Here is a 25,759-nt window from a genome sequence, read left to right as displayed (position 1 = left end):
CAGGCGGGGGAGGGGGCGGATTCAGGCCGGGGAGGCAGGCAGGCGGGGGGGGCCGGATTCAGGCCAGGCCAGGCAGGCGGGGGGGGCGGATTCAGGCCAGGCCAGGCCAGGCAGGCGGGGGGCGCGGATTCAGGCCAGGCAGGCAGGCAGGCGGGGGGAGGGGCGGATTCAGGCCAGGCAGGCGGGGGGAGGGGCGGATTCAGGCCAGGCCAGGCAGGCAGGCGGGGGGGGCGGATTCAGGCCAGGCCAGGCCAGGCCAGGCGAGGCGAGGCGGGGCGGGGGCGGATTCAGGCCAGGCAGGCAGGCAGGCAGGCGGGGGAGGGGGCGGATTCAGGCCAGGCAGGCAGGCAGGCGGGGGGGGGCCGGATTCAGGCCAGGCCAGGCAGGCGGGAGGGGCGGATTCAGGCCGGGCCAGGCAGGCAGGCAGGCGGGGGAGGGGCGGATTCAGGCCAGGCCAGGCCAGGCGAGGCGGGGGCCGGATTCAGGCCAGGCAGGCGGGGGGGGCGGATTCAGGCCGGGGAGGCAGGCAGGCGGGGGAGGGGGGCGGATTCAGGCCAGGCAGGCAGGCAGGGGGAGGGGCGGATTCAGGCCAGGCAGGCAGGCGGGGGGAGGGGCGGATTCAGGCCAGGCCAGGCAGGCAGGCGGGGGGAGGGGCGGATTCAGGCCAGGCCAGGCAGGCAGGCGGGGGGAGGGGCGGATTCAGGCCAGGCCAGGCAGGCAGGCGGGGGGAGGGGCGGATTCAGGCCAGGCCAGGCAGGCGGGGGGGGCGGATTCAGGCCAGGCAGGCGGGGGGAGGGGCGGATTCAGGCCAGGCCAGGCAGGCAGGCGGGGGGGGCGGATTCAGGCCAGGCAGGCAGGCAGGCGGGGGAGGGGCGGATTCAGGCCAGGCCAGGCAGGCAGGCGGGGGGGGCGGATTCAGGCCAGGCCAGGCCAGGCAGGCGGGGGGGGCGGATTCAGGCCAGGCCAGGCAGGCGGGGGGGGGGGGGCGGATTCAGGCCGGCCAGGCCAGGCAGGCGGGGGGGGCGGATTCAGGCCAGGCAGGCAGGCAGGCGGGGGTGGCCGGATTCAGGCCAGGCCAGGCAGGCGGGGGGGGGCGGATTCAGGCCAGGCAGGCAGGCAGGCGGGGGGGGCGGATTCAGGCCAGGCAGGCAGGCAGGCGGAGGGGGCGGATTCAGGCCAGGCCAGGCCAGGCAGGCGGGGGGGGCCGGATTCAGGCCAGGCCAGGCAGGCAGGCGGGGGGGGGCGGATTCAGGCCAGGCAGGCAGGCAGGCGGGGGGGGCGGATTCAGGCCAGGCAGGCAGGCGGGGGGGGCGGATTCAGGCCGGGCAGGCAGGCAGGCGGGGGGGGCGGATTCAGGCCAGGCAGGCAGGCAGGCGGAGGGGGCGGATTCAGGCCAGGCCAGGCCAGGCAGGCGGGGGGGGGCGGATTCAGGCCAGGCAGGCAAGCAGGCGGGGGGGGCGGATTCAGGCCAGGCAGGCAGGCGGTGGGGCCGGATTCAGGCCGGGGAGGCAGGCAGGCGGGGGAGGGGCGGATTCAGGCCAGGCCAGGCAGGCGGAGGGGGCGGATTCAGGCCAGGCCAGGCCAGGCAGGCGGAGGGGGCGGATTCAGGCCAGGCCGGCAGGCGGGGGGGGGGGGCGGATTCAGGCCAGGCAGGCAGGCGGAGGGGGCGGATTCAGGCCAGGCCAGGCCAGGCAGGCGGAGGGGGCGGATTCAGGCCAGGCCAGGCAGGGGGGGGGGCGGATTCAGGCCAGGCAGGCAGGCGGAGGGGGCGGATTCAGGCCAGGCCAGGCCAGGCGAGGCGGGGGCCGGATTCAGGCCAGGCAGGCGGGGGGGGCGGATTCAGGCCGGGGAGGCAGGCGGGGGGGGGCGGATTCAGGCCAGGCAGGCAGGCAGGCAGGCGGGGGGAGGGGCGGATTCAGGCCAGGCAGGCGGGGGAGGGGCGGATTCAGGCCGGGAGGCAGGCAGGCGGGGGGGGCGGATTCAGGCCCGGCAGGCAGGCGGGGGGGCCGGATTCAGGCCGGGGAGGCAGGCAGGCGGGGGGAGGGGCGGATTCAGGCAGGCAGGCAGGCGGAGGGGCGGATTCAGGCCAGGCCAGGCCAGGCAGGCGGAGGGGGCGGATTCAGGCCAGGCAGGCAGGCAGGCGGGGGGGGGCGGATTCAGGCCAGGCAGGCAGGCGGGGGGGCGGATTCAGGCCAGGCAGGCAGGCGGAGGGGGCGGATTCAGGCCAGGCCAGGCCAGGCAGGCGGGGGGGGCGGATTCAGGCCAGGCCAGGCCAGGCAGGCGGGGGGGCCGGATTCAGGCCAGGCCAGGCCAGGCAGGCGGGGGGGGCGGATTCAGGCCAGGCAGGCAGGCGGGGGAGGGGGGCGGATTCAGGCCAGGCCAGGCCAGGCAGGGGGGGGGGCGGATTCAGGCCAGGCAGGCAGGCGGGGGGGCGGATTCAGGCCAGGCCAGGCAGGCAGGCAGGCGGAGGAGGGGGGCGGATTCAGGCCGGGCAGGCAGGCGGAGGGGGCGGATTCAGGCCAGGCCAGGCCAGGCAGGCGGAGGGGGCGGATTCAGGCCAGGCAGGCAGGCAGGCGGGGGGAGGGGCGGATTCAGGCCAGGCAGGCAGGCAGGCAGGCGGGGGGAGGGGCGGATTCAGGCCAGGCAGGCGGGGGGAGGGGCGGATTCAGGCCGGGGAGGCAGGCAGGCGGGGGAGGGGCAGATTCAGGCCAGGCCAGGCAGGGGGGGGGGGCGGATTCAGGCCAGGCCAGGCCAGGCAGGCGGAGGGGGCGGATTCAGGCCAGGCCAGGCAGGCGGGGGGGGGCGGATTCAGGCCAGGCAGGCAGGCAGGCGGGGGGGGCGGATTCAGGCCAGGCAGGCAGGCGGGGGGGCCGGATTCAGGCCGGGGAGGCAGGCAGGCGGGGGAGGGGCGGATTCAGGCCAGGCAGGCAGGCGGAGGGGGCGGATTCAGGCCAGGCCAGGCCAGGCAGGCGGAGGGGGCGGATTCAGGCCAGGCCAGGCAGGCGGGGGGGGCGGATTCAGGCCAGGCAGGCAGGCAGGCGGGGGGGGCGGATTCAGGCCAGGCAGGCAGGCAGGCGGAGGGGGCGGATTCAGGCCAGGCCAGGCCAGGCAGGCGGGGGGGGCCGGATTCAGGCCAGGCCAGGCAGGCAGGCGGGGGGGGGCGGATTCAGGCCAGGCAGGCAGGCGGGGGGGGGGGGCGGATTCAGGCCAGGCAGGCAGGCGGGGGGCGGATTCAGGCCGGGCAGGCAGGCAGGCGGGGGGGGGCGGATTCAGGCCAGGCAGGCAGGCAGGCGGAGGGGGCGGATTCAGGCCAGGCCAGGCCAGGCAGGCGGGGGGGGCGGATTCAGGCAGGCAGGCAAGCAGGCGGGGGGGGCGGATTCAGGCCAGGCAGGCAGGCGGGGGGGCGGATTCAGGCCGGGGAGGCAGGCAGGAGCGGGGGAGGGGCGGATTCAGGCCAGGCCAGGCCAGGCAGGCGGAGGGGGCGGATTCAGGCCAGGCCAGGCCAGGCAGGCGGAGGGGGCGGATTCAGGCCAGGCAGGCAGGCGGGGGGGGGGGGCGGATTCAGGCCAGGCAGGCAGGCGGAGGGGGCGGATTCAGGCCAGGCCAGGCCAGGCAGGCGGAGGGGGCGGATTCAGGCCAGGCCAGGCAGGCGGGGGGGGCGGATTCAGGCCAGGCAGGCAGGCAGGCGGAGGGGGCGGATTCAGGCCAGGCCAGGCCAGGCGAGGCGGGGGCCGGATTCAGGCAGGCAGGCGGGGGGGGGGCGGATTCAGGCCGGGGAGGCAGGCGGGGGGGGGCGGATTTCAGGCAGGCAGGCAGGCAGGCAGGCGGGGGGAGGGGCGGATTCAGGCCAGGCAGGCGGGGGGAGGGGCGGATTCAGGCCGGGGAGGCAGGCAGGCGGGGGGGGCGGATTCAGGCCAGGCAGGCAGGCGGGGGGGCCGGATTCAGGCCGGGGAGGCAGGCAGGCGGGGGAGGGGCGGATTCAGGCCAGGCAGGCAGGCGGAGGGGGCGGATTCAGGCCAGGCCAGGCCAGGCAGGCGGGGGGGGGGGGATTCAGGCCAGGCAGGCAGGCAGGCGGGGGGGGGCGGATTCAGGCCAGGCAGGCAGGCGGGGGGGGCGGATTCAGGCCAGGCAGGCAGGCGGAGGGGGCGGATTCAGGCCAGGCCAGGCCAGGCAGGCGGGGGGGGCGGATTCAGGCCAGGCCAGGCCAGGCAGGCGGGGGGGCCGGATTCAGGCCAGGCCAGGCCAGGCAGGCGGGGGGGGCGGATTCAGGCCAGGCAGGCAGGCGGGGGAGGGGGGCGGATTCAGGCCAGGCCAGGCCAGGCAGGCGGGGGGGGGCGGATTCAGGCCAGGCAGGCAGGCGGGGGGGGCGGATTCAGGCCAGGCCAGGCAGGCAGGCAGGCGGAGGAGGGGGGCGGATTCAGGCCGGGCAGGCAGGCGGAGGGGGCGGATTCAGGCCAGGCCAGGCCAGGCAGGCGGAGGGGGCGGATTCAGGCCAGGCAGGCAGGCAGGCGGGGGGAGGGGCGGATTCAGGCCAGGCAGGCGGGGGGAGGGGCGGATTCAGGCCAGGCCAGGCAGGCGGGGGGGGCGGATTCAGGCCAGGCAGGCAGGCAGGCGGGGGGGGCGGATTCAGGCCAGGCCAGGCCAGGCAGGCGGGGGGGCCGGATTCAGGCCAGGCCAGGCCAGGCAGGCGGAGGGGGCGGATTCAGGCCAGGCAGGCAGGCAGGCGGGGGGGGGCGGATTCAGGCCAGGCCAGGCAGGCGGGGGGGGCGGATTCAGGCCAGGCAGGCAGGCAGGCGGGGGGGGCGGATTCAGGCCAGGCAGGCAGGCGGAGGGGGCGGATTCAGGCCAGGCCAGGCCAGGCAGGCGGGGGGGGGCGGATTCAGGCCAGGCAGGCAGGCGGGGGGGGCGGATTCAGGCCAGGCCAGGCCAGGCAGGCGGGGGGGGCCGGATTCAGGCCAGGCCAGGCAGGCAGGCGGGGGGGGGGCGGATTCAGGCCAGGCAGGCAGGCAGGCGGGGGGGGGCGGATTCAGGCCAGGCAGGCAGGCGGGGGGGGCGGATTCAGGCCGGGCAGGCAGGCAGGCGGGGGGGGCGGATTCAGGCCAGGCAGGCAGGCAGGCGGAGGGGGCGGATTCAGGCCAGGCCAGGCCAGGCAGGCGGGGGGGGCGGATTCAGGCCAGGCAGGCAAGCAGGCGGGGGGGGCGGATTCAGGCCAGGCAGGCAGGCGGGGGGGCCGGATTCAGGCCGGGGAGGCAGGCAGGCGGGGGAGGGGCGGATTCAGGCCAGGCCAGGCAGGCGGAGGGGGCGGATTCAGGCCAGGCCAGGCCAGGCAGGCGGAGGGGGCGGATTCAGGCCAGGCAGGCAGGCGGGGGGGGGGGCGGATTCAGGCCAGGCAGGCAGGCGGAGGGGGCGGATTCAGGCCAGGCCAGGCCAGGCAGGCGGAGGGGGCGGATTCAGGCCAGGCCAGGCAGGCGGGGGGCGCGGATTCAGGCCAGGCAGGCAGGCAGGCGGAGGGGGCGGATTCAGGCCAGGCCAGGCCAGGCGAGGCGGGGGCCGGATTCAGGCCAGGCAGGCGGGGGGGGGCGGATTCAGGCCGGGGAGGCAGGCGGGGGGGGCGGATTCAGGCCAGGCAGGCAGGCAGGCAGGCGGGGGGAGGGGCGGATTCAGGCCAGGCAGGCGGGGGGAGGGGCGGATTCAGGCCGGGGAGGCAGGCAGGCGGGGGGGGCGGATTCAGGCCAGGCAGGCAGGCGGGGGGGCCGGATTCAGGCCGGGGAGGCAGGCAGGCGGGGGAGGGGCGGATTCAGGCCAGGCAGGCAGGCGGAGGGGGCGGATTCAGGCCAGGCCAGGCCAGGCAGGCGGAGGGGGCGGATTCAGGCCAGGCAGGCAGGCAGGCGGGGGGGGGCGGATTCAGGCCAGGCAGGCAGGCGGGGGGGGCGGATTCAGGCCAGGCAGGCAGGCGGAGGGGGCGGATTCAGGCCAGGCCAGGCCAGGCAGGCGGGGGGGCGGATTCAGGCCAGGCCAGGCCAGGCAGGCGGGGGGGCCGGATTCAGGCCAGGCCAGGCCAGGCAGGCGGGGGGGGCGGATTCAGGCCAGGCAGGCAGGCGGGGGAGGGGGCGGATTCAGGCCAGGCCAGGCCAGGCAGGCGGGGGGGGCGGATTCAGGCCAGGCAGGCAGGCGGGGGGGGCGGATTCAGGCCAGGCCAGGCAGGCAGGCAGGCGGAGGAGGGGGGCGGATTCAGGCCGGGCAGGCAGGCGGAGGGGGCGGATTCAGGCCAGGCCAGGCCAGGCAGGCGGAGGGGGCGGATTCAGGCCAGGCAGGCAGGCAGGCGGGGGGGAGGGGCGGGATTCAGGCCAGGCAGGCGGGGGGAGGGGCGGATTCAGGCCAGGCCAGGCAGGCGGGGGGGGGCGGATTCAGGCCAGGCAGGCAGGCAGGCGGGGGGGGCGGATTCAGGCCAGGCCAGGCCAGGCAGGCGGGGGGGGCGGATTCAGGCCAGGCCAGGCCAGGCAGGCGGGGGGGGGCGGATTCAGGCCAGGCAGGCGGGGGGAGGGGCGGATTCAGGCCAGGCCAGGCAGGCGGGGGGGGCGGATTCAGGCCAGGCAGGCAGGCAGGCGGGGGGGGGCGGATTCAGGCCAGGCCAGGCCAGGCAGGCGGGGGGGCCGGATTCAGGCCAGGCCAGGCCAGGCAGGCGGAGGGGGCGGATCAGGCCAGGCAGGCAGGCAGGCGGGGGGGGCGGATTCAGGCCAGGCCAGGCAGGCGGGGGGGGCGGATTCAGGCCAGGCAGGCAGGCAGGCGGGGGGGGCGGATTCAGGCCAGGCAGGCAGGCGGAGGGGGCGGATTCAGGCCAGGCCAGGCCAGGCAGGCGGGGGGGGCGGATTCAGGCCAGGCAGGCAGGCAGGCAGGCGGAGGAGGGGGGCGGATTCAGGCCAGGCCAGGCAGGCGGGGGGGGCGGATTCAGGCCAGGCCAGCAGGCAGGCGGGGGAGGGGGCATTACCGTGCGGCTGGGTGAGGCCGGGCGCCAGCAGCGCGGCGCTCAGGGCGGTCACCGCCACGCAGAGGGTGGCCGAGGGGCGCCATCCCCGGCCGGGCCCCGCCATCCCCGCGCCCCGGCCGGCCCGGACTCCGCTTTCCCGCCCCCAGGGGCTGCGGCTTCCGGCTCCCGGCTCCCGGCTCCCGGCCGCGGGAGGGGAGCGGGCCGGGCTGGCAGCGCCTGCAGAGTCGGGGGCCCCGCGTGCGGGCCCAGCTCCCCCGGGGCCGGAGAAGGCCGGAGCGGGCTGAGGGGGGCGGCTGAGGTCAGTCCCGGCCCGGGGGCGGGCGGGGCTCGGCGAGGTCTGTGCGGTGCCCGCTCCGACACGCAGCCCCTTCCCTCCCCGGGCTCAGGCGCCTGCGCCGGAGTCACGCCGGAGTCACACCGATGGGGCCTGACACGCCTCGGTTGGCAATAGCAGCCTGTCCAGGGGTACCCTAATGTCAGGCCGTTACTGAAGGGACAGGTCTGGGGCCACCGCCCCGTGCCAGGCGCTGTACAAACACCATCTCACCTGCTGACAGGAGGGAGAAGCCGGCGGAGAGGAGCCGGAGCCTGCACCCTGTAGGTGCACGCACCTTAGGTATCACACAGAAACCCAGAGCCTGTGGGGTGCTGTGAGTGGTCCCCAAGTGCATCTGGCAGGGAAAGGGGTCTGTTTGACCTGGGTAGTAGCCCTCAGTTTGGGGGAAGTGATTTGCCCTTTGCAGTACTGAGGTGACCTGTTCATAAATATTGTCAGGGGAGTTTCAGGTTTAGATTCCTGCCCTGGGGTCGTTAAATAGCCTTGATTTGGTATTTTGAATGTTTGCTGTCTGCCTTTCTCTCTCCCTCGTCTTTCCCGCTATGCTTCATATTGTCACCCCCAGACTTGCAGAGGTGACAGCAATCTCAGGCACGTACCTGTTCAGACAGCGGCCCTGCCCAAGGCCCCCTCGACCTCAGGGGAATGGGGCTCAGCCTAGGTTCAGGGACCTACAAGCAGGACCGAAACATGCTCTGCTCTGCGATTGCTAGGCGCAGCCGAGTGCATTTCAGATACAGTTTGATTCTACATTTCACTGAATTAATCATTTGAAGTCTATTCATTTGTTGTTAGTCAGATTCTGCTCTTCTCAGGAACCGACTGACCCTGGATGCTTGGGATTTTAATGTTATTGCCCGTCCCCCGCTCAAGTGGTCCGTGTCCCTATCTTTTTCAATTTCACAGACACAAGCCTGTCAGCAGTTCGCTGTGCGAAGTAACAGACTGGATGTGGTGGAATACCCCACAGTGCACCAGCACCCAGAGTGGTCTCAGCACTGAGGAATGCACCCCACCAATACGACAGCAGCAGTCCTTCCTTCTCCCTGCCTCTGCAGCTCTGCTTTCCTCTCCCTGCGTCCAGGCAGAGCTCCTTCACTTCCTGGACAAAGCGGATTTGTGGACTGGGGCCTATGTGTGTAAAAATCACAAAAAAGGACAGGGGGATGTGGAAGCAGGAGTAGAGCTTGAAGTGCTTTTTTTTTTTTAATCCGCTGACTATTTCACATTGATGGTTTCTCTTTAAATATAGAGTATTTGGGTGGCTAGAGGGAGAGGGTTTTGCAAAAAGGCCCCCAAACATTTGTCCCCTGTCTTTCCTTGTCACCAAAGAGTGTTGTGTTTACTGGGTTGTTTGTGTATTACAGAGAACGTAGAAGATCGCAACATGGACAAAAAACTCCATTACATTAAAAAAGAGCTGCTCCGAAGGGAAATTCCTCCAGTCTTGTTGGTGCTGCTGCTTCTAGCTGTGGTGCTCCTGAATTTCCTTCTGTACATGCATCTCAACAATTTCTCTGTCACCACTGGGCAGCCTGACGTGGACTCCAGCCTCTGCCCATTTGGGTACTTCAGATTAGGACCATTGAAAAATTGCTCGCCCTGGCTGTCTTGTGAAGCCATAAATACAGAAGTCAGGAAACTGAAGTGTGTTGGTGAAGGGGCTGTGAAAAAGGTTAGTATCATGTTGGGTGGGTGGATCTCCAAGAGGAAAAGTTCACATGTTGTGTTGGCTGATTATCAGTGCGTATGCTGCTTCTGGGATAATTGTCTCCACAGTAGCTAATTATTACAGATACACAGAGAGTTATGATGACTATAGATGGCATGAACAGAATATCGACGAGGTGATCCCATTGAGTCAGACTTTTCTTCAATTTTACTGAATCGTAATTTACTCTGCAAGAAGTGGTACTGAAATCAACAGCACTGCTTGCGGAGTATGATGCTTCTCAGGGCTGGTCTAGTGAAGACACGCTCAAATCGATGGGAGAGCGCTTTCCCATCGATTTCTGTACTCCACCTCAATGAGAGGCGGAAGCAATGTCAGCAGGAGAGCATCTCCCATCAACATAGCGTAGTGTGGACTCTGCACTAAGTAGATCTAAGCTACATCCACTTATGTTACTAACTAGGGCTGTCAAGCAATTAAAAAAAATTAATCGTGATTAATCATACTGTTAATATCAGAATTCCATTTATTTAAATTTTTTTGATGTTTTCTACATTTTCAATTGTATTGATTTCAATTACAACACAGAATACAAAGTGCACAGTGCTCACTTTATATTTATTTTTGATTACAAATATTTGCACTGTACAAAACAAAAGAAATAGTATTTTTCAGTTCACTTAATACAAGTACTGTATTGCAATCTCTTTATCATGAAAGTTGAACTTACAAATGTAGAAAAAAAAACTACATTAAAAAATAAATCAATGTAAGATTTTAGAGCCTACATGTCCACTCAGTCCTACTTCAACAAATCGCTCAGAAAAACAAGTTTGGTTACAATTTGCAGGAGATAATGCTGCCGCCTTCTTGTTTACAATGTCACCTGAAAGTGAGAACAGGCATTCACATGGCACTTGTTGTAGCTGGCATTGCAAGATATTTATATGCCAGATGCGCTAAAGAGTCATATGTCCCTTTGTGCTTCAACCATCATTCCATAGGACATGCATCCATGCTGATGACGGGATCTGCTCAATAACAATCCAAAGCAGAGCTGACCGACTCATTCATTTTCATCATCTGAGTCAGATGCCACCATCAGAAGGTTGATTTTCTTTTTCTGTAGTTTGGGTTCTGTAGTTTCCACATCGGAGTGTTGCTCTTTTAAGACTTCTGAAAGCATGCGCCACACCTCATCCCTCTCAGATTTTGGACAGCACTTCAGATTCTTAAACCTTGGTACCTTCTTTGAGTTTTGTTAGATCTGTAGTGAAAGTGTTCTTAAAATGAACAATATATGCTGGGTCATCATCCAAGACTGCTATAACATGAAATATATGGCAGAATGAGGATAAAATAGAACATGAGACATACAATTCTTCCCCTAGGAGTTCAGTCACAAATTTCGTTAACACATTCTTTTTTTTAATGAGCATCATCAGCATGGAAGCATGTCCTCTGGAATGGTGGCCGAAGCATGAAGAGGCATACGAGTGTTTAGCATATATGGCATGTAAACATCTTGCAATGCCAGCTACAGAAGTGCCATGTGAATGCCTGTTCTCACTTTCAGGTGACATTGTAAATAAGAAGCAGGCAGCAGTATCTTCTGTAAATGTAAACAAACTCGTATTAGTGATTGGCTGAACAAGAAGTTTTACATTGTTTTGGTTTTGAGAGCAGTTATGTAACAAAAAAAAATCTACATTTGTAAGTTACACTTTCACAATAAAGAGATTGCACTACAATACTTGTATGAGGTGAATTGAAAAACACTTTTTGTTTATAATTCTTACAGTGCAAATATTTGTAATAAAATATATATAAAGTGAGCACTGTACACTTTGTATTTTGTGTTGTAACAGAAATCAGTATATTTGAAAAAGTAGAAAAACATCCAAAATATTGAATACATTTCAAATGGTATTCTGTTGTTCATCAGTGCGATTAATTTTTTTCAGTTAATCGCGTGAGTTAACTGCGATTAATTGACAGCCCTATTACTAGCGTAACTCAAATTGCATAGCTTAAATCGACCGGCAGCGGTAGTGTAGACAAGCCTCAGATCGAGTAAGAGTGGCAGGAGAGAGAGTGGTCTGTATAAGTTCTCTCTTGTAGACAGTTTGATTTAGTTGCCGATTTGCATTTAATCCAAGTCATATGCTCATGAGGGGAGCACAAGAGATCAGTAAATACTATATGCAGGAATTACCATGTCAGTGCTGTGCAGCTAGCAGTAACTCCACTGTAACATGTAGGTGTATACAAAGACTCACCTAACAACTTCAGTAGCAGTTAAAGTCTAGTTTGTAATTGTGTAACTTGTTCATTTAACAGTATTGTGTCTCATGAATGTATAGCTTGCAATGTTGTGGCTATTTCATTACCTGCAGGTACATAATAGCTTCTACTGATCAGTAGGAAAAGGTTCCAAATGTTTTGCTTGTCTCTTGTTCTGTTTTTAGGTCTTTCTTTCCGAATGGAAGGAAAACAAAGTATCCCTTTCCCAGCTCGCCAACTCAGAGCTGGAGGAAGATTTTCTTCATGGACTGAAGATGCTGAAGTCTCTCCAGAGCAAGTATGTTGTCAGACTGCTTGGCTATTGCGAGAAGCAGTTCACAATCCTTACCCAGTATCACCCATTAGGCTCCCTGAAGAACCTAAATAAAATGCTGGACCTTCCCAAATATAAGGGCTTGAATACTTGGCATCGCAGATTCATGCTTGCAATAGACTACGTGAGCATTATCCATTATTTGCACAACAGTCCTTTGGGCACCTTAGTAATGTGTGATTCCAATGACTTGGACAAGGTGTTATCGCAGTATCTGCTGACAAGTGACTTTCACGTTCTAGTGAATGACTTGGATGCCTTGCCTCTCGTGAACAAGAGTGTTGGCAGGCTGGTGAAGTGTGGCCATTGGGAGCTCCAAGGCGAGTTTGTAGCTCCTGAACAGCTCTGGCCCTATGGGGAGGAGGTGCCATTTGAAGACGACCTCATGCCTCCATATGACGAGAAGACGGACATATGGAAAATCCCTGATGTCTCCAATTTTTTCTTGGGGCACGTTGAAGGAAGTGATATTGTCAGGTTCCATTTGTTCGACATCCATGCAGCATGTAAGAAGAAGAACCCAGCTGAAAGGCCTTCCGCCCAGATGGTCGTGGACACATATAGGAAAATTTTAACATTGCTGCTCAGAGAGGCTGCTATGCCTGGTACCAGGGAAATGTTATAAATAACTGTAAGAAGACATACATGTACTTTGATTTTATGTCCTTTTATTTATTTAGCACCCATAGGGTGCTATGTCCTTTACAAACTGGTAATGGGACAAGGTCCCTACCCAAAGAACAAAGGAGACAAAATTTACACTAGTGATGGTTTGAAAAAAGGAAAGGAGCAGGAAACACACTGCCTTGATTTTCAAGTCATTGCCCACTTACCAGTTATATTCTCACAAAGACCCTTTGGAGAAAGAGCATTGTTTTCCCACTGCTGTGTGAAGTGACTAGCACACTCATACACAATAATCATTTTTCTCACATAACTTCATTCCACTGAGATTTTGCTAGTTTGGCATCTGCAGATTAGAAACTCCCTCTCTTCCCCCTGCACCCCAGAAAAATCCCACCACCTTCAAAGTAGAAATGAAGTACTATCTCTTTGCATTCACCTTTCCATGACAATGTCCTAATGAGCCAACGGGCAGGTGGTGTTAACAATGGAAAACGATCTCTTCCTTCGACACTCAAGTAGTATAATTAAAGGAAGGGCTGGAAAATACAAATCCTTCTGTATTTTGCATACAGAATTCTCTGAAGGCCTGATCCAAAGCCCACTGAAGTCAATAGAAAGACTTCTTTGGCTTCATAGAGCTTTGGATCAGGTTTTTAGTGCCCAGATTCTATGGTTATGGGCTTGATATAAATACCTGGACACAGCATTATCAGGGAACAGAAATGCCTTACTACAGCAGCAGAGTTTGTTTTCAGCAATTCAGTTATGCCCACACTTCCTCAATAGGCATATTGGACATATGTAGAGTATTAATGATGTCAGATGGACTTTACAGTTATGTACCTCATGACTTAGTTTTCTTTCAAATACCTAGGAATAGGCTGGAGTAACTGCCATGTTGTGTTGAGTTTGGATACAACCTGTGGCAGAGGAGATGCACACTGTACTCTCTTGGAGAGTTTACTTTTGTTCCTTCTTGTTTTGCTCTTCTCCTTTAATCTAAAACAAGCCTGAAAATGTATGGCTGATTTTTGGTATGGAACAACATACCCCACACACTATGTGTGGGGATCTCCGAGTCAGATTGACAGCTAATCGTTTGCTCACCAGCTGAAAATATAGCTTTCAAATATTTAAATTTTAAAAAGTGGGAGCAGAGATCTTGTATTGGTGATATTGGTGGCCATTCTCCTGGTTAATTGTGATCATGTGCGGACAGATTAGCATGACTGTTTAGTAAGACACAGTCTGCTTGTCATGGAGGCTTGTGATTTATAGCTTCTAGCCTAGCCAGCTAAGATGCAAGAGAAGTTATCTTCTGTGGAGGCCTACGAGTATTATGTTGCTATGTTGACAACAGATGTAAAAATCTTGCTTATAAATGGGAAAGCTTTTCTGTAAATGGCTATGTTATAGTTGCTCTCATCTTGTGCTAGTGTCTCTTTTAAGGAAGTCTGCCTTGTTATTTTCATTTCTTTGATTATCCATGTTCAGTTTGGCTTGTTACATTATATGGATTTTTGTCATGTGCCCCTATTCCCCCAGCCTACTCATCAGCCTACTCATCAGAAGCCTCCTCATTGCTCCGCTGCGAAGGAAGCAGGGGGCAAAGATCATAAACCAAGATTTTCAAAAGAGACTTGGGATTTTTGGATGTCTCACATCTTTCGCCATTCTCGATTTAAAACACCTTAAGGGAGCCTGATTTAAAAGAATGCAAAGCAGCAACAGTATTTAAAAGAATGCAAAACGGCAATGGTTGATTCCTATGGGACTGCTTACAGAGAAAGGGGATACTCAATGTGAGTAAAGGTATCAGGATCTGCTTCTGTATTAACTGTATTGATCCGAGTTAAATAGCTTTCTTTTTAGTCAGGTATGAAGGAAAGCTGGATGTGGTGAGTAAAAGCCGGACACAGAGTTTTAACTGCACGCCAATAAGTTTATTGTACAGTTAAATGGGATTGCAAGAAATATCAATGTATGATGACTATAAAATAGACACGTTATACATCTGCTGTAAAAAGAGCCCATAAAACTGTCAGGTTTGTTATACTGAGCTTTCAGTAAGGACCAGAGTCTGTCCTTCTCATTCATGTTGCACAGTATCTTACTTTGCAAACAGCCATATTGATTTCACAGAATGACGGGGACAGATTCTGTCCCTAAAATACTATTTTGCCTTGGAAATTTCATTAGTGGATGAGGCCATAAAAGTCTCTCTGGTTTTGCTTACAACTTAAATATGAGGTATTTGTACACACTGACTCCAGGACCCAGAGCCATCCTCCCCACTGCCTCCCACTGGGCCTTAAAGTTTTCTGCCAGTGTTTTTCATTTGAAGTTGAGTACCAGTGATGAATTAAACCTGGTTTGAATGTGCTATTGTGTGTTTAAAAAATAAAAATCCTTGTATTGAATGTTGCCTGCTATTCTATGTGGAAACACTAGGTGGCAGTGTGAAGTACCATTTAACTTCAATTGTGTGCAGTTGCACAGTGACTGAATAACTTGCACCTTCGGCCCTGGAGCCACCTAGCTCTTCATCCAGTAGTTTGTGCATAAACTGCCTCTTCATTCCTTGGCAGGGCTTATAATGTTTGGGTTAGTGAAATCCTTAATTACAGTGGGCGAGTAAATCACATGGGGCAGGTTTCAATGTGTAAATTACTTCATTGGGAAAACTTGTGGGATGAGTGTAAATGAAGCGGTTCCCCCTGGGAGCGGTGCACTCAGTACAGAATAGCCTGTTGTCTTTGCTGTGTCCCATTAACCCCTTGACTGTGTACCTCTGGGACAATGCACAGCCCATGGCATAGTGCAGTCCAACAGCCAGCAAGGATGTATGTGTGTATCTAGTGAACGTACAGCTGGATGGAGAAGCTGTGGAAAGTTTACATACGCAGGATTTTGATTTTCTGTAAGGAAGAGCCCCTGTGCTGTGCTGTGCTGTGAACACCTCAGCGACAGGCTTTGCTTTTCATCCCTTCATGTGCAAATCTTCAAATAAGCTTAGAGGCCACCAGCACAGCTGCTAGAGCCTAAGGTGTGCCTTCCCCAATATGACAGATGTGGAGAATGTCCCTTTGGTGGAGAGCTCTTGGTCACTTGGGCAGACAAAAAAGTCCCAGTCTTCTCCTGGGCCAGGGAGCAGATCCACTCTGCCACCTTTAATGATTTGATCCAGGTCTGTGTTGAATAGTCCCTCCATTCCCACCAAGGGGCGAGCTGCTATAGAAAATACCCAGGACATAGGTGAGAATCACTTAGACAACCCCAGCTTGTGCCCCAGAACTGCTGGCCATCTGGGATGAGACGTTCTCTACCAAGCCCCGGTCTGCTGTGTTTGGGGTACAATTTTTACCACAGTGCATGTGAGGAGAATGACTGGCAGGGCAGAGGGAAGGATTCTGAATGAACTACTGCCCCTTCCTGTCTCCATAGAAGCACCCAATCCCTATGCAGTCTGTCTGGTTGGCAAAGTACGTGGAGCCAGGTTCCGCCTGTGCGCAGGTTCATCTGTGTCCACGGTCTGATATGGGGTATTTCCATTGATTGCAGAGGGCTTTGGAGCAGACGGTAGATAGACAATCTCTATAGCAACCAGCACACTTTTATTTTTATAGAAACTAGAACAGCTGTTTCCATGTCCCATCAACTTTCACACAGAGTTGAATAAAAACTGAGAAAGCAAGGTAGGATATGGCCCCATTTCATTCACTGGAGGTATTAGCTGAAGTAATTTTAAAGTCCATGTTCCTCTGCATTTAATGACACAATAACTATTAATCAGTATCAAAAGTTCAAAATATTAGAGGGGCACATACTTAGTAGCTTGTGTAGGCTGAGCTCACTGCACAGCCCAGAGGCTCCCTGCATCCCTCCCAATAAGCCCCATCTGCTCCCCCTCTATTTCAGGGACTTCATGCAACTCCCCCCAGTCTCCCCTCTGCCAGCCGCCTCTGTGTGCCCCTGTTCCCACCTTCCTCCATTCTGCCCTTTCCCAATGGTGGGCTCTGTCTGACCCCTCTTTCCCCCACAAGACAGTGGCACTGTGTGGCCCCCTTCTGCTATCTCCCCCCACCAGGACCTCCGTGTTCCCCCCCCCGCACACCCCAACAGCAGTTGTGTGCATGCCCCCCAATACCCCTTCCCCATATGCTAGGAGGGGCTCTATCTGCCCCCCAGTTCTCCATCCCCCAATCTCCCCTCTACCAGGAGTTGCATGTCCCACCTTTCCCCATCCCAAGCCAGGAGATGTGTGTATGGCCCCCTTTTCTGCATGTTCCCCATCATCATTATTTCTTTTCTTCCTGACAGGAGATAAGTTATTCAGGGTTTCAACATGTTAAACTGTATTGGGGTGATAGGCAGAGCTGAGGTAGGAGCGTTATTAAACTGGAGAGTGTTAATGGGTACTATCAACTGGTCATTGGATCTACAGACAATTGATGAAGTTGTTCTGCTAAAGACATGCCAGGGGCTCCATGTCCCCCATTTCCCTCTGTGGTTTTCTGATTTCCCCCCAAATCAATAGGATTCTGCCTACTGATGCCTAGAACATTGCCTGATATTTTGGGATTGATTGGATGTGGTATTCAGTAGTAACCATATTACAGACAGAGAAATGCTGTCAAGTTGTGTGAATGGCCTCACTAGTTCACCCAATAAACCAAACCACAGATTATCTCTATGAAACAGAGGCTGTGGTGTTTCCGAGATACTATAATAATTACATGTTTGGCAGAATGCAATCATATACAGAATCTATCTTTATGGCCAAAGTGTCTTACCAAGAGCTAAGAGTCCATGGAACAAGAAAGCTTGAGGCAGAAACATCTCTTTACATTAAATAAAGCATACATTTGAGGTTTCCATCATAACAAATTATATGCTATGTGGGGCTTTTAACAAAAATGACTTTATGGTTTTATTCTAACTGAAATACCATATACTTGCAATAACCACATGATTTTCAAAAAAATCACTCTGTGTTCTGATGTCTATAACCCAGTATTTATCAGGATGAAATTGTGGGTATATATACATTACAGTGATGCTTATAAATGGTTCAGGGTTTCCCACAAGCAGTTTAGCTTCAGGTTACTCAAACTCAATAAGGAATTCAATGCACACAAGGGATCTTTGATATATTCTTCAAATTAAGTTTTACAGACTTTTGCCAAGATTTTCAAAAATAAGAGCTTAAAAAGTTAGACTCCAAAGTCCACATTTTGAACACTTAAAAACTGGCTTTTCAAAACTGCAGAGTGTTCACCAGGTTTGCTGGTATAGCTCATTCCAGTCCCTCAGAGCAAAATATTGGTAAAAGTTCATTTTTGCTGATATAACTGCGTCTACGCTAAGGGTTTTTACCAACACAGCTAAGTCACTTGGGGATCACACACCAAGCCAATATAGCTATGCCAGCAAAAGTCTGAAGGGTAGACCTGACCCAACTCCCCCTGAAGTCAGCAAGAGTATTTCCATCCAAGTTAATGGAAGCTGGCTTTCATTTTTAAAAATACTGATCATAGAAACGTAGGGCTGAAAGAGACCTCGAGAAGTCATCTAATCCAGCTCCCAACGCTGAGGCAGGGCCAACAAAACCTCGGCCATCTCTGACAGGTGTTTGTCCAACCTGTTCTTCAAAACCTCTGGTGATGGGGATTCCCCAACCGCCCTTGGAAGCCTGTTCCAGAGCTTAACTAGCCTTGTAGTTAGAAAGATTTCCCTAATATCCAACCTCAATCTCCCTTGCTGCCAATTAAGTCCATTACTTCTCTCTCCCACCAGTTTACAGCATCTTCATCAGAAGCACTAAAGTAGCACAGGTGCATTGGTGCTGCTGTAGTTGCTATAGTGTAGACATAGCCTGTGTCCTCAGTGGGGCTGCACTCACCAACATGTGTTAGTAGGACTTGTAGGGGCATATCCCATAGTGCTTTGTGCTACAGTAAACTGAGCTACTATGATTTTTTTCTAGTGAATTGTGGGAGAACTGGTCTATCCTGGGCACACGGGGAGTTATGGGAAGGCACTAGAGGAATATCAGCATCCTCACTGCAAAGTGGACTCATTATCATCCTGAATGAAAGTACCCAAGCTCTAATCCACCCCCTACCTGGGCCAGTTAGCCCAGGTTGAAAGCACCACCACATGTAGATGAGAGGGTTTTGTGTGTGGATGGTGGGGTGGGCAACAGCTGAGTAGGAGCCCTGGTTAACTCTGCAGCAAAGACAGGCTCAGTATGATCTACAGATAGAAAGTACTATATAAGAGCAAGGGTTGTGTGTTTTGGTTTTAAATGTGAATTAAATCTGTTCAGCTGTGCCTGTTTCAGAGCTGTGCATGAATGAAAAATGACATCTCCCCCTATTGAAAATGGTTTGCTGATTACTTCTTACAGGAGGCTCAAGCTGTATAAAGAAACAGCTGATCTGCCTAGTCTCTCTTCTGGTCATGGATCTAGAACGGATGAACTTGTAACCACAGGGAAAGCCCAGTTGTGGGTTTTGAAGGACTAAAACCTAGGCTGAAGTTAGAGGTGACCTCTGGTATGCTTTTTTAGCACATGTGTAGGTTCTAATGTTTTCTCTGTAATAATTTTATTTTAACAAATATGGTTGCTTAGAAAGGGCTGTATGGGAATTTATAACTGTGTGCAGTACACTGGTCATAGCCCTTGGAGAGAAAGCAAAGCCCGGGCCCTGGCCTTTTTAGGCAGTCTCACTTGCTGGGGATACCACAGCGTAAAGCCAGGTACTGACGGGGAGAGCCACATGAATGTTGATCCATGCCTCCCAAAAATCTTACTAAAATCAAAGTATATCAAATCTACTGCTTCCCCCTCGCATCCACTAAGTCAGTAACCCTATAGAAAGAAATTAAGGTGGTTTGGCTTGATTTGTTCTTGCCAAATCCATGCTGACTACTCCTAGTAGGGTTCTACTATCCTCCAGCTGCTTATAAATTGATTAACAATTTGCTCCAGTATCTTTCCAGGTATTAAAGTTAGGCAGACTCATCTATAATATGTCTGTTAATATGGCTAAATTAAACATATACATCTGGAAACAAAGAATTCAGGCCATACTTACAGGATGGCAGACTCTATCCTGGGAAGCAGTGACTCTAAAAGAGGTTTGGGGGTTATGGTGGATAATCAGCTGTACATGAGCCCCGGGTGTGACACTGTGGCCAAGAGCTAATGCAATCATAGGATGCCTAAACAGGGGAGTTTCGAGTAGAAGTAGATAGATTACTTTACCTCTGTATTTCGCACGGGTGTGACTGCTGCTGGAACACTGTTTCCAGTTCTGGTACCCACAATTCAAGAAGGATACTCATAAATTGGAGAGGGTTCAGAGAAGAACCATGAGAATAATTAAAGAATTAGAAAACTATGTCTTAAAGTGACAGACTCAAGGAGCTCAATCTATTTATCTTAACAAACAGAAGGTTAGGAGTGACTTGATTACTCTCTACACAGGGAACAAATATTTAATAATGGGCTCTTCAGTCTAGCAGAGAAAGGTCTAACCAGATCAAATGGCTACAAGTTAAAGCTAGACAAATTCAGACTGAAAATAAGGTGTACATTTTTAACAGTGAGGGTAATTAACCACTGGAACAATTCACCAATGCGAGTGTTAAATTCTCCCTAACTGACAATTTTTAAATCAAGATTGGATTATTTTTCTAAAAGATGTGCTCTAGAAATTATTTTGTGACAGTTCCATGGCCTGTGTTATACAGGAAGTCAGATTAGATCTGAGATTCTCAATCTGTGGTCTGCAAGTTCTATTCAGGTGGTCCGCGGATAGTTCCCTCTAAGATGTGCGCCTGGGCGGTCACACGCAAGAGAATGAAGGGCCACCCACACAATTAGGTGCCTGGACCCTGGAGAAGATGCACATGTAAGGTGAGGTGGTGGCCTTGGGGGGAACAGGGGGTACCTGGGAGGGGGCAGTGGGGTGAGAAGAGGGGGTGGGGGGAATTTGGGACATGCAGGACTGTGGTGGCCAGAGAAAAAGGTGACTTTTCCCAGCTCAGGGGCTGCTGTGGTGGGGGAGAGATTCCCCCTCCTTCCCAGCCCCAGCTCAGGGGCTGCCATGGTGGGGGAGAGAGGGCACATCCATCACATTAGAAAGGTAAGGCTATTGATATTAAAATATGAGTTGTGTGCTTTTATTTGCAGAACAAAAAAAAGTTTAATTTTTTTTATATATAGCACTTTTATCCAAAGTGCTTTACAATAGTTAGCTAACAGTACAAACAACATTTGGAAAGATCATTAAGTGGTCTGCCAAGACCCTCAGCAATTTTCAAGCGGTCCATGGAAAAAAAAAGTTTGAGAACCACTGGACTAGGTGATCATAGAAGATTAGGGTTGGAAGAATCCTCAGGAGATCATCTAGTCCAACCCCCTGCTCAAAGCAGGACCAACCCCCAACTATATCATCCCAGCCAGGGCTTTGTCAAGCTGGGCCTTAAAAACCTCTAAGGAAGGAGATTCCACCACTTCCCTAGGTAACCAGTTCCAGTGCTTCACCATCCTCCTAGTGAAATCGTGTATCCTAATATCCAACCTAGACCTCCGACACTGCAACTTGAGACCTTTGCTCCTTGTTCTGTCATCTGCCACCACTGAGAACAGCCGAGCTCCATCCCCTTTGGAACCCCCCTTCAGGTACTGAAGGCTGCTATCAAATCCCCCTTCACTCTTCTCTTCTGCAGACTAAACAAGCCTAGTTCCCTCAGCCTCTCCTCATAAGTCATGTGCCCCAGCCCCCGCATCATTTCTGTTGCCCTCCGCTGGACTCTCTCCAATTTGTCCACATCCTTTCTGTAGTGGGGGGCCCAAAACTAGACACAATACTCCAGATGCGGCCTCACCAATGCTGAATAGACGGGAATAATCACTTCCCTCTATCTGCTGGGAATGCTCCTACTAATGCAGCCTAATATGCCGTTAGCCTTCTTGGCAAAAAGGGCACACTGCTGACTCAATCCATCTTCTCATCCACTGTAATCACAATAGTTCCTTCTTCTCTTGAATCTATACTGAGGGAATTCTCTGGGTCAGCTAAGCTGACTTTGAAGTCTCTTCACAGGAGTTGAGCTGCTATAAAGAGGCTGTAGCAGGGCCCAGACTCAGGGCCTACACCTCCAAAACCCCTATGGGGAAAGCCCTGTGGGGGCGGGGGAGGGGGGAGATCAACAGCTCCCATATGGCAGGTTCCATGTTGTCTCACTGAAGGAGAGTTGCCATATGCTGCTGGTCTGGGAAGAAGGCTTTCTGAGGATAGGCCTACACCGTAAAGGAAAACCCGCAGGTCCAGGGTCCCAGAGCTCAGGCTCCAGCCTGAGCCCGGAAGTCTACACCGCAATAAAACAGCTCCACAAGCTCAAGTTGGCTGCGACGGGCCAGCTGTGTGTTTTTCTTTGCTGTGTAGACATACCCCAGGAGTTAAACAAACCACTGATTTTAGTTGCCCCTTTCCTGCCACCAAAAACAACATATAATGCTACTAATCACAAAACTATGTGTGTGTGAGAGAGAAAGGGGAGATAGAAACTTGTTTTGGCTGCAGGAGGGGTGTAGAAACAGGCCCTTAAAGATAATTAGTGTTGCATTTAATTAATTCAAACCCAAAATACAGTACATTGAGAAGCAGTATAGACCAGTGGCTAGGGTACAGGATTGGGAGTCAAGTCAAGAGACCCGAGTAATATTTCCAGCTCCGCCACTGACCTCCTGTCTAACCTCGGGTCAGTCACTTCACCTCTCTGCGCTTGTTTCACCTCCCACCTTTGTCTTGTCTATTTAGACTGTAAAGCCCAGATCCTCAGAGGAAATCAATGGGACAGGCACCTAAAACTCTTTGTGGCAGGGACTGTCTCTTTCCATGTGTTTGTCAATACCCAGCACAATGGAGCCCTGATCTCAATGAGGGCCTATAGGAATTAGTGAAATACAAATGACAAAAACAAAATCGAGGGAGCAAAAATTGTTCTCTTTATTCCTTATATCTCCCTTTACAGATCACAAGGATCTTGTCTTGGCAGGCTATCGCAAGCCAGTTAGCAAGAGATTTCAACAAGCTGGTAAAAAGAAAACAAGACCCCCTACAACACTGCAATTCAGTGAGAAACTGTTTAAATTTCCTGTGAATCAGTGTTTAACTGTTTTAAATAAAATTTGCTAGATGATAAACTCCCCTTAGTAGTTTACCCAGCAGTCTAACTGGATGCTATTATGCTTTAATGAAATGTAATTATGTCTAACTGGTATTCTTTAGCTCGTGTTCGCCATGCTGTGTGGGCAACATCACTCTTCCCAGGAAGCAGATACCAGTCTCTATTTCTTTTGTATAATAGCAAGCTTTGTAATTTTTATTCTGAGATGTGTTAGTTTTAACTTGTCTCAGGTTCATAGCCTACTGAGAGACTGCTGAATTGGAATTAATTTGCAAACTGGATACAATTAACTTAGGCTTGAATAGAGACTGGGAATGGATGAGTCATTACACAAAGTAAAACTATTTCCCCATGGTATTTCTCCCTCCCACCCCACCCCACCCCACCCCCCACTGTTCCTCTGATATTCTTGTTAACTGCTGGAATTAGCCTACCTGCTTGTCACCATGAAAGGTTTTCCTCCTTCCCCCCCCCTGCTGTTGGTGATGGCTTATCTTAAGTGATCACTCTCCTTACAGTGTGTATGATAAACCCATTGTTTCATGTTCTCTGTGTGTGTGTGTATATAAATCTCTCCTCTGTTTTTTCCACCAAATGCATCCGATGAAGTGAGCTGTAGCTCACGAAAGCTTATGCTCTAATAAATTTGTTAGTCTCTAAGGTGCCACAAGTACTCCTTTTCTTTTTGCGAATACAGACTAACACGGCTGCTACTCTGAAACCTGTGATTTTGAAACAGGCAGTGGAGGCAGAGGGAGTCTTAACTTTTCACTGAAAAGTAAGTATATGCTTACTTAAGATGAACTTAAGTGCATGCTTAAGTGTTTTCCAGAATGTGGTCCTGGATAGAGACAATGCCATAATCATCCACATCTTTGTCAGCTCCAGGCTGGATCACTGCCGTGTATCCTACTTGGTGCAAAATGTAGCAGCCCTCCAACAGCCTGATCTTGTGCCCACTGAAGTCAACGGCAAGGCTTCCACTGAGTTTAATCGAGCAGGCTCAGACAGTGGCTTAGTTGTGCTTTATGGCAGGACCATATTACCCCAGTGCTCCCTGTTTTCTAATTCATTTTCACTTCTAGCTTAGAGAATGAAAGCCATTTAAGTGTTGGAGTTTGGGGAGCTTTCACTCTTAGTGTTTTACTCAGGCAACTGAGATCAGCTGGGATGCTCGTACTAGTAAATCTAAGCTATGTACACTTGCCTGTTCTTGGCGGAGGGCATTTGGCTCCAGAATCTGCTTGGTCTGATACAGCACAGGTTAGTTGACTTTCCAGGAACATTAGTGCCTTTCTGGTCAGGCAGGCTTCTTCCAAATGGATGGGTTGAGAGCACTTTGGCTGTCTTGGTCTGCCATGAACCTGGGCTGCATTTCACCTAGTTACTCCTATATTGAACCCAAGAGCTTGTGTTTAGCTAAAGTCTTTCTGGAAGATATGCATCAAGTCTTTACTTGAAGATTTAGAGAATCTACTACATCCAATGGTTAATCGCCCTCCCTGTTAACAATTTCTGCTTTATTTTTAATTTGAATTTGTCTTGCTTCAGCTTTCAGCCATTGTTTCTTGTTCTGCCTTTCTCTACTAGATTAAAAAGCCCCTTTGTACCTAGTATTTTCTCCCTGTGAAGATACTTATACACTGTAATTAAATCACCTGTCAATCTTTTTAATAAGCTAAACAGATTTAGTTCTTTAAGTCTCTTACTGTAAGGCATGTTCTCCAGTTCTCAAATAATTTGTATGGCTCTTTTCTGCACTCTCTCCAACTTTTCAACAGCCTTTTTAAAATGTGCACACCGGCACTGGACATAATTCAATATTTGGCTCACCAATGCTGTATACGCAAGTAAAAGCTCCTCCCTACTCCCCATTTATACATTAGCTGTTTTTGCCACAGCATTGCACTGGGAGCTCATGTTGTTGCTTGTCCAGTACGACCCCTAATTTTTGTAGAATCACGGTTTTCCAGAGTTTAGTCTTCCATTTTGCAAGTAAGACCTTGTATTTGGTTGCATTACAATACATCTCTGTATAATTGCCCTATCCTCATCATATTTTACCATTCCACCAATCTGTCATCTGCAAATATTATTAGCGGTGGGTTTATATTTACTTCCAAATAATTGATACAACTGTTGTATAGTCAGTCCTAGAACCAATGGAACCACTCTAGAAACACACCCATTCAATGGTGATTCTCCACCGACTACTTTTTGAAATCGACAAAAAAAGAAAAGGAGTACTTGTGGCACCTTAGAGACTAACACATTTATTTGCGCATAAGCGCTTTTTTTTTTTTTAAATCTGTCAGTTCGTTCTTAACCCATGTAACATGTGCTTTCTTGTTGCTGTATAGTTCTAATCTTAATGAGAATGCCATGCTGTACTAGGTCAAATGCCTTACAGGAGTTTAAATAGTTTACGTCTATGCTTTTACCTTTACCTATACCAACCAAATTTATAATCTCATGAAAGAATGAAATTTCCCTCGGTTTTTTACACAACTGTATGACTATTATGACAGGTTTCATAGTAGCAGCCGTGTTAGTCTGTATTCGCAAAAAGAAAAGGAGGACTTGTGGCACCTTAGCGACTAACAAATTTATTAGAGCATAAGCTTTCGTGAGCTACAGCATCCGATGAAGTGAGCTGTAGCTCACGAAAGCTTATGCTCTAATAAATTTGTTAGTCTCTAAGGTGCCACAAGTACTCCTTTTCTTTTTGTATGACTATTATGTTTCAATGAAATATAATTATGCCTAACTGCCTAGGATTCTTTCACTCCTTTCCCATGCTGTGTGGTGGAGCTATTCATTCCCATGCTGCAAAGGCCGAATTTTTTAAATAAGGATTGGGTTTGTCATTTTTATTCTGATACAGCAAAGCCTGCTGTGTCTGGTACTCTTCAGGAGTGACAGTCTGGCTGAGCCATGATTTTTGGAGTTGGAGGCCTGGGAGAATCATAAAAACGTGAAGCAGGAAGGACCTCAAGAAATCATCTAATGCAGCCCACCCACCCCCCATCATGCTGGGGCAGGACGAGCTGCTCCTTAACAGGTGTTTGTCTGACGGTACCTGTTCTTCAAAAGCTCTCCGAGGGGTGCCACGCTCCCAAGGGCCTAGATCCTCCCAGGCAGTCAGTCTACGGGCGGCCATGAAGGGGAGGAGCCGAACAGCCGGGAGGAGCTGGGCCTAGGTAACCTGTTGTGGGGCTGAACTGCCCTCCCAGGCAGGCAGCTCTTCCCCTGGCTGCCGAGGCACGGTGGTGGTGGTGCCGCCGCCCCAGCGCGCAGGGGCCTCCCCTCCCCCCC

At 53.4% G+C, this 25,759-nt stretch overlaps 2 protein-coding genes and 1 long non-coding RNA gene across 7 annotated transcripts in view; 1 reads left to right on the top strand and 2 right to left on the bottom strand.

Moving 5' to 3' along the window:
- HGSNAT (heparan-alpha-glucosaminide N-acetyltransferase) overlaps positions 1 to 7,180 on the bottom strand; it is a 34,978-nt gene extending 27,798 nt beyond the window's left edge. The window contains exon 1 of the mRNA XM_038398870.2: positions 6,989 to 7,180. Within this exon, the coding sequence (XP_038254798.1) occupies positions 6,989 to 7,091 (103 nt within the window). The 5' untranslated portion in view covers positions 7,092 to 7,180. The remainder of the gene's footprint in view (positions 1 to 6,988) is intronic.
- A 119-nt stretch (positions 7,181 to 7,299) lies between these two features.
- POMK (protein O-mannose kinase) lies at positions 7,300 to 14,657 on the top strand. Of its 5 annotated transcripts, XM_043513996.1 has the most exons (4): positions 7,300 to 7,604; positions 8,232 to 8,460; positions 8,693 to 9,000; positions 11,466 to 14,657. In XM_043513996.1, exons 3-4 carry the CDS (start codon positions 8,713 to 8,715, stop codon positions 12,237 to 12,239), a joined length of 1,062 nt encoding a protein of 353 aa, XP_043369931.1. In that variant the 5' UTR covers positions 7,300 to 7,604; positions 8,232 to 8,460; positions 8,693 to 8,712; the 3' UTR covers positions 12,240 to 14,657. The 5 variants fall into 5 exon arrangements, with proteins under 5 accessions (XP_043369931.1, XP_038254807.1, XP_043369932.1 ...); XM_038398879.2 differs by lacking the exon at positions 8,232 to 8,460 and having other exon boundaries at positions 7,300 to 7,585; XM_043513997.1 differs by lacking the exon at positions 8,232 to 8,460 and having other exon boundaries at positions 7,300 to 7,589; positions 8,695 to 9,000.
- A 7,582-nt stretch (positions 14,658 to 22,239) lies between these two features.
- LOC122459730 lies at positions 22,240 to 24,667 on the bottom strand. The gene is made up of 2 exons (XR_006280597.1): positions 23,159 to 24,667; positions 22,240 to 22,694 (listed from the first exon to the last, which is right to left on the bottom strand). It is a non-coding gene; the product is annotated as an uncharacterized LOC122459730 (long non-coding RNA).
- Between the last annotated feature and the right edge of the window lie 1,092 nt (positions 24,668 to 25,759).

Source organism: Dermochelys coriacea, chromosome 4 (assembly GCF_009764565.3).
Source record: "Dermochelys coriacea isolate rDerCor1 chromosome 4, rDerCor1.pri.v4, whole genome shotgun sequence".
In the NCBI taxonomy this organism is placed as follows: domain Eukaryota; kingdom Metazoa; phylum Chordata; order Testudines; family Dermochelyidae; genus Dermochelys; species Dermochelys coriacea.
Note: the sequence above shows the minus strand (reverse complement) of the source record. Positions and strands in the feature narration are given on the sequence as shown.

Excerpts from the sequence above, each read along its gene's own strand:
- POMK (XM_038398879.2), top strand. The coding sequence starts at position 8,713 with ATGGACAAAAAACTCCATTACATTAAAAAAGAGCTGCTCCGAAGGGAA. Across the intron at positions 9,001-11,465 it reads GTGAAGGGGCTGTGAAAAAG|GTCTTTCTTTCCGAATGGAA; the intron begins GTTAGTATCATG and ends TTCTGTTTTTAG.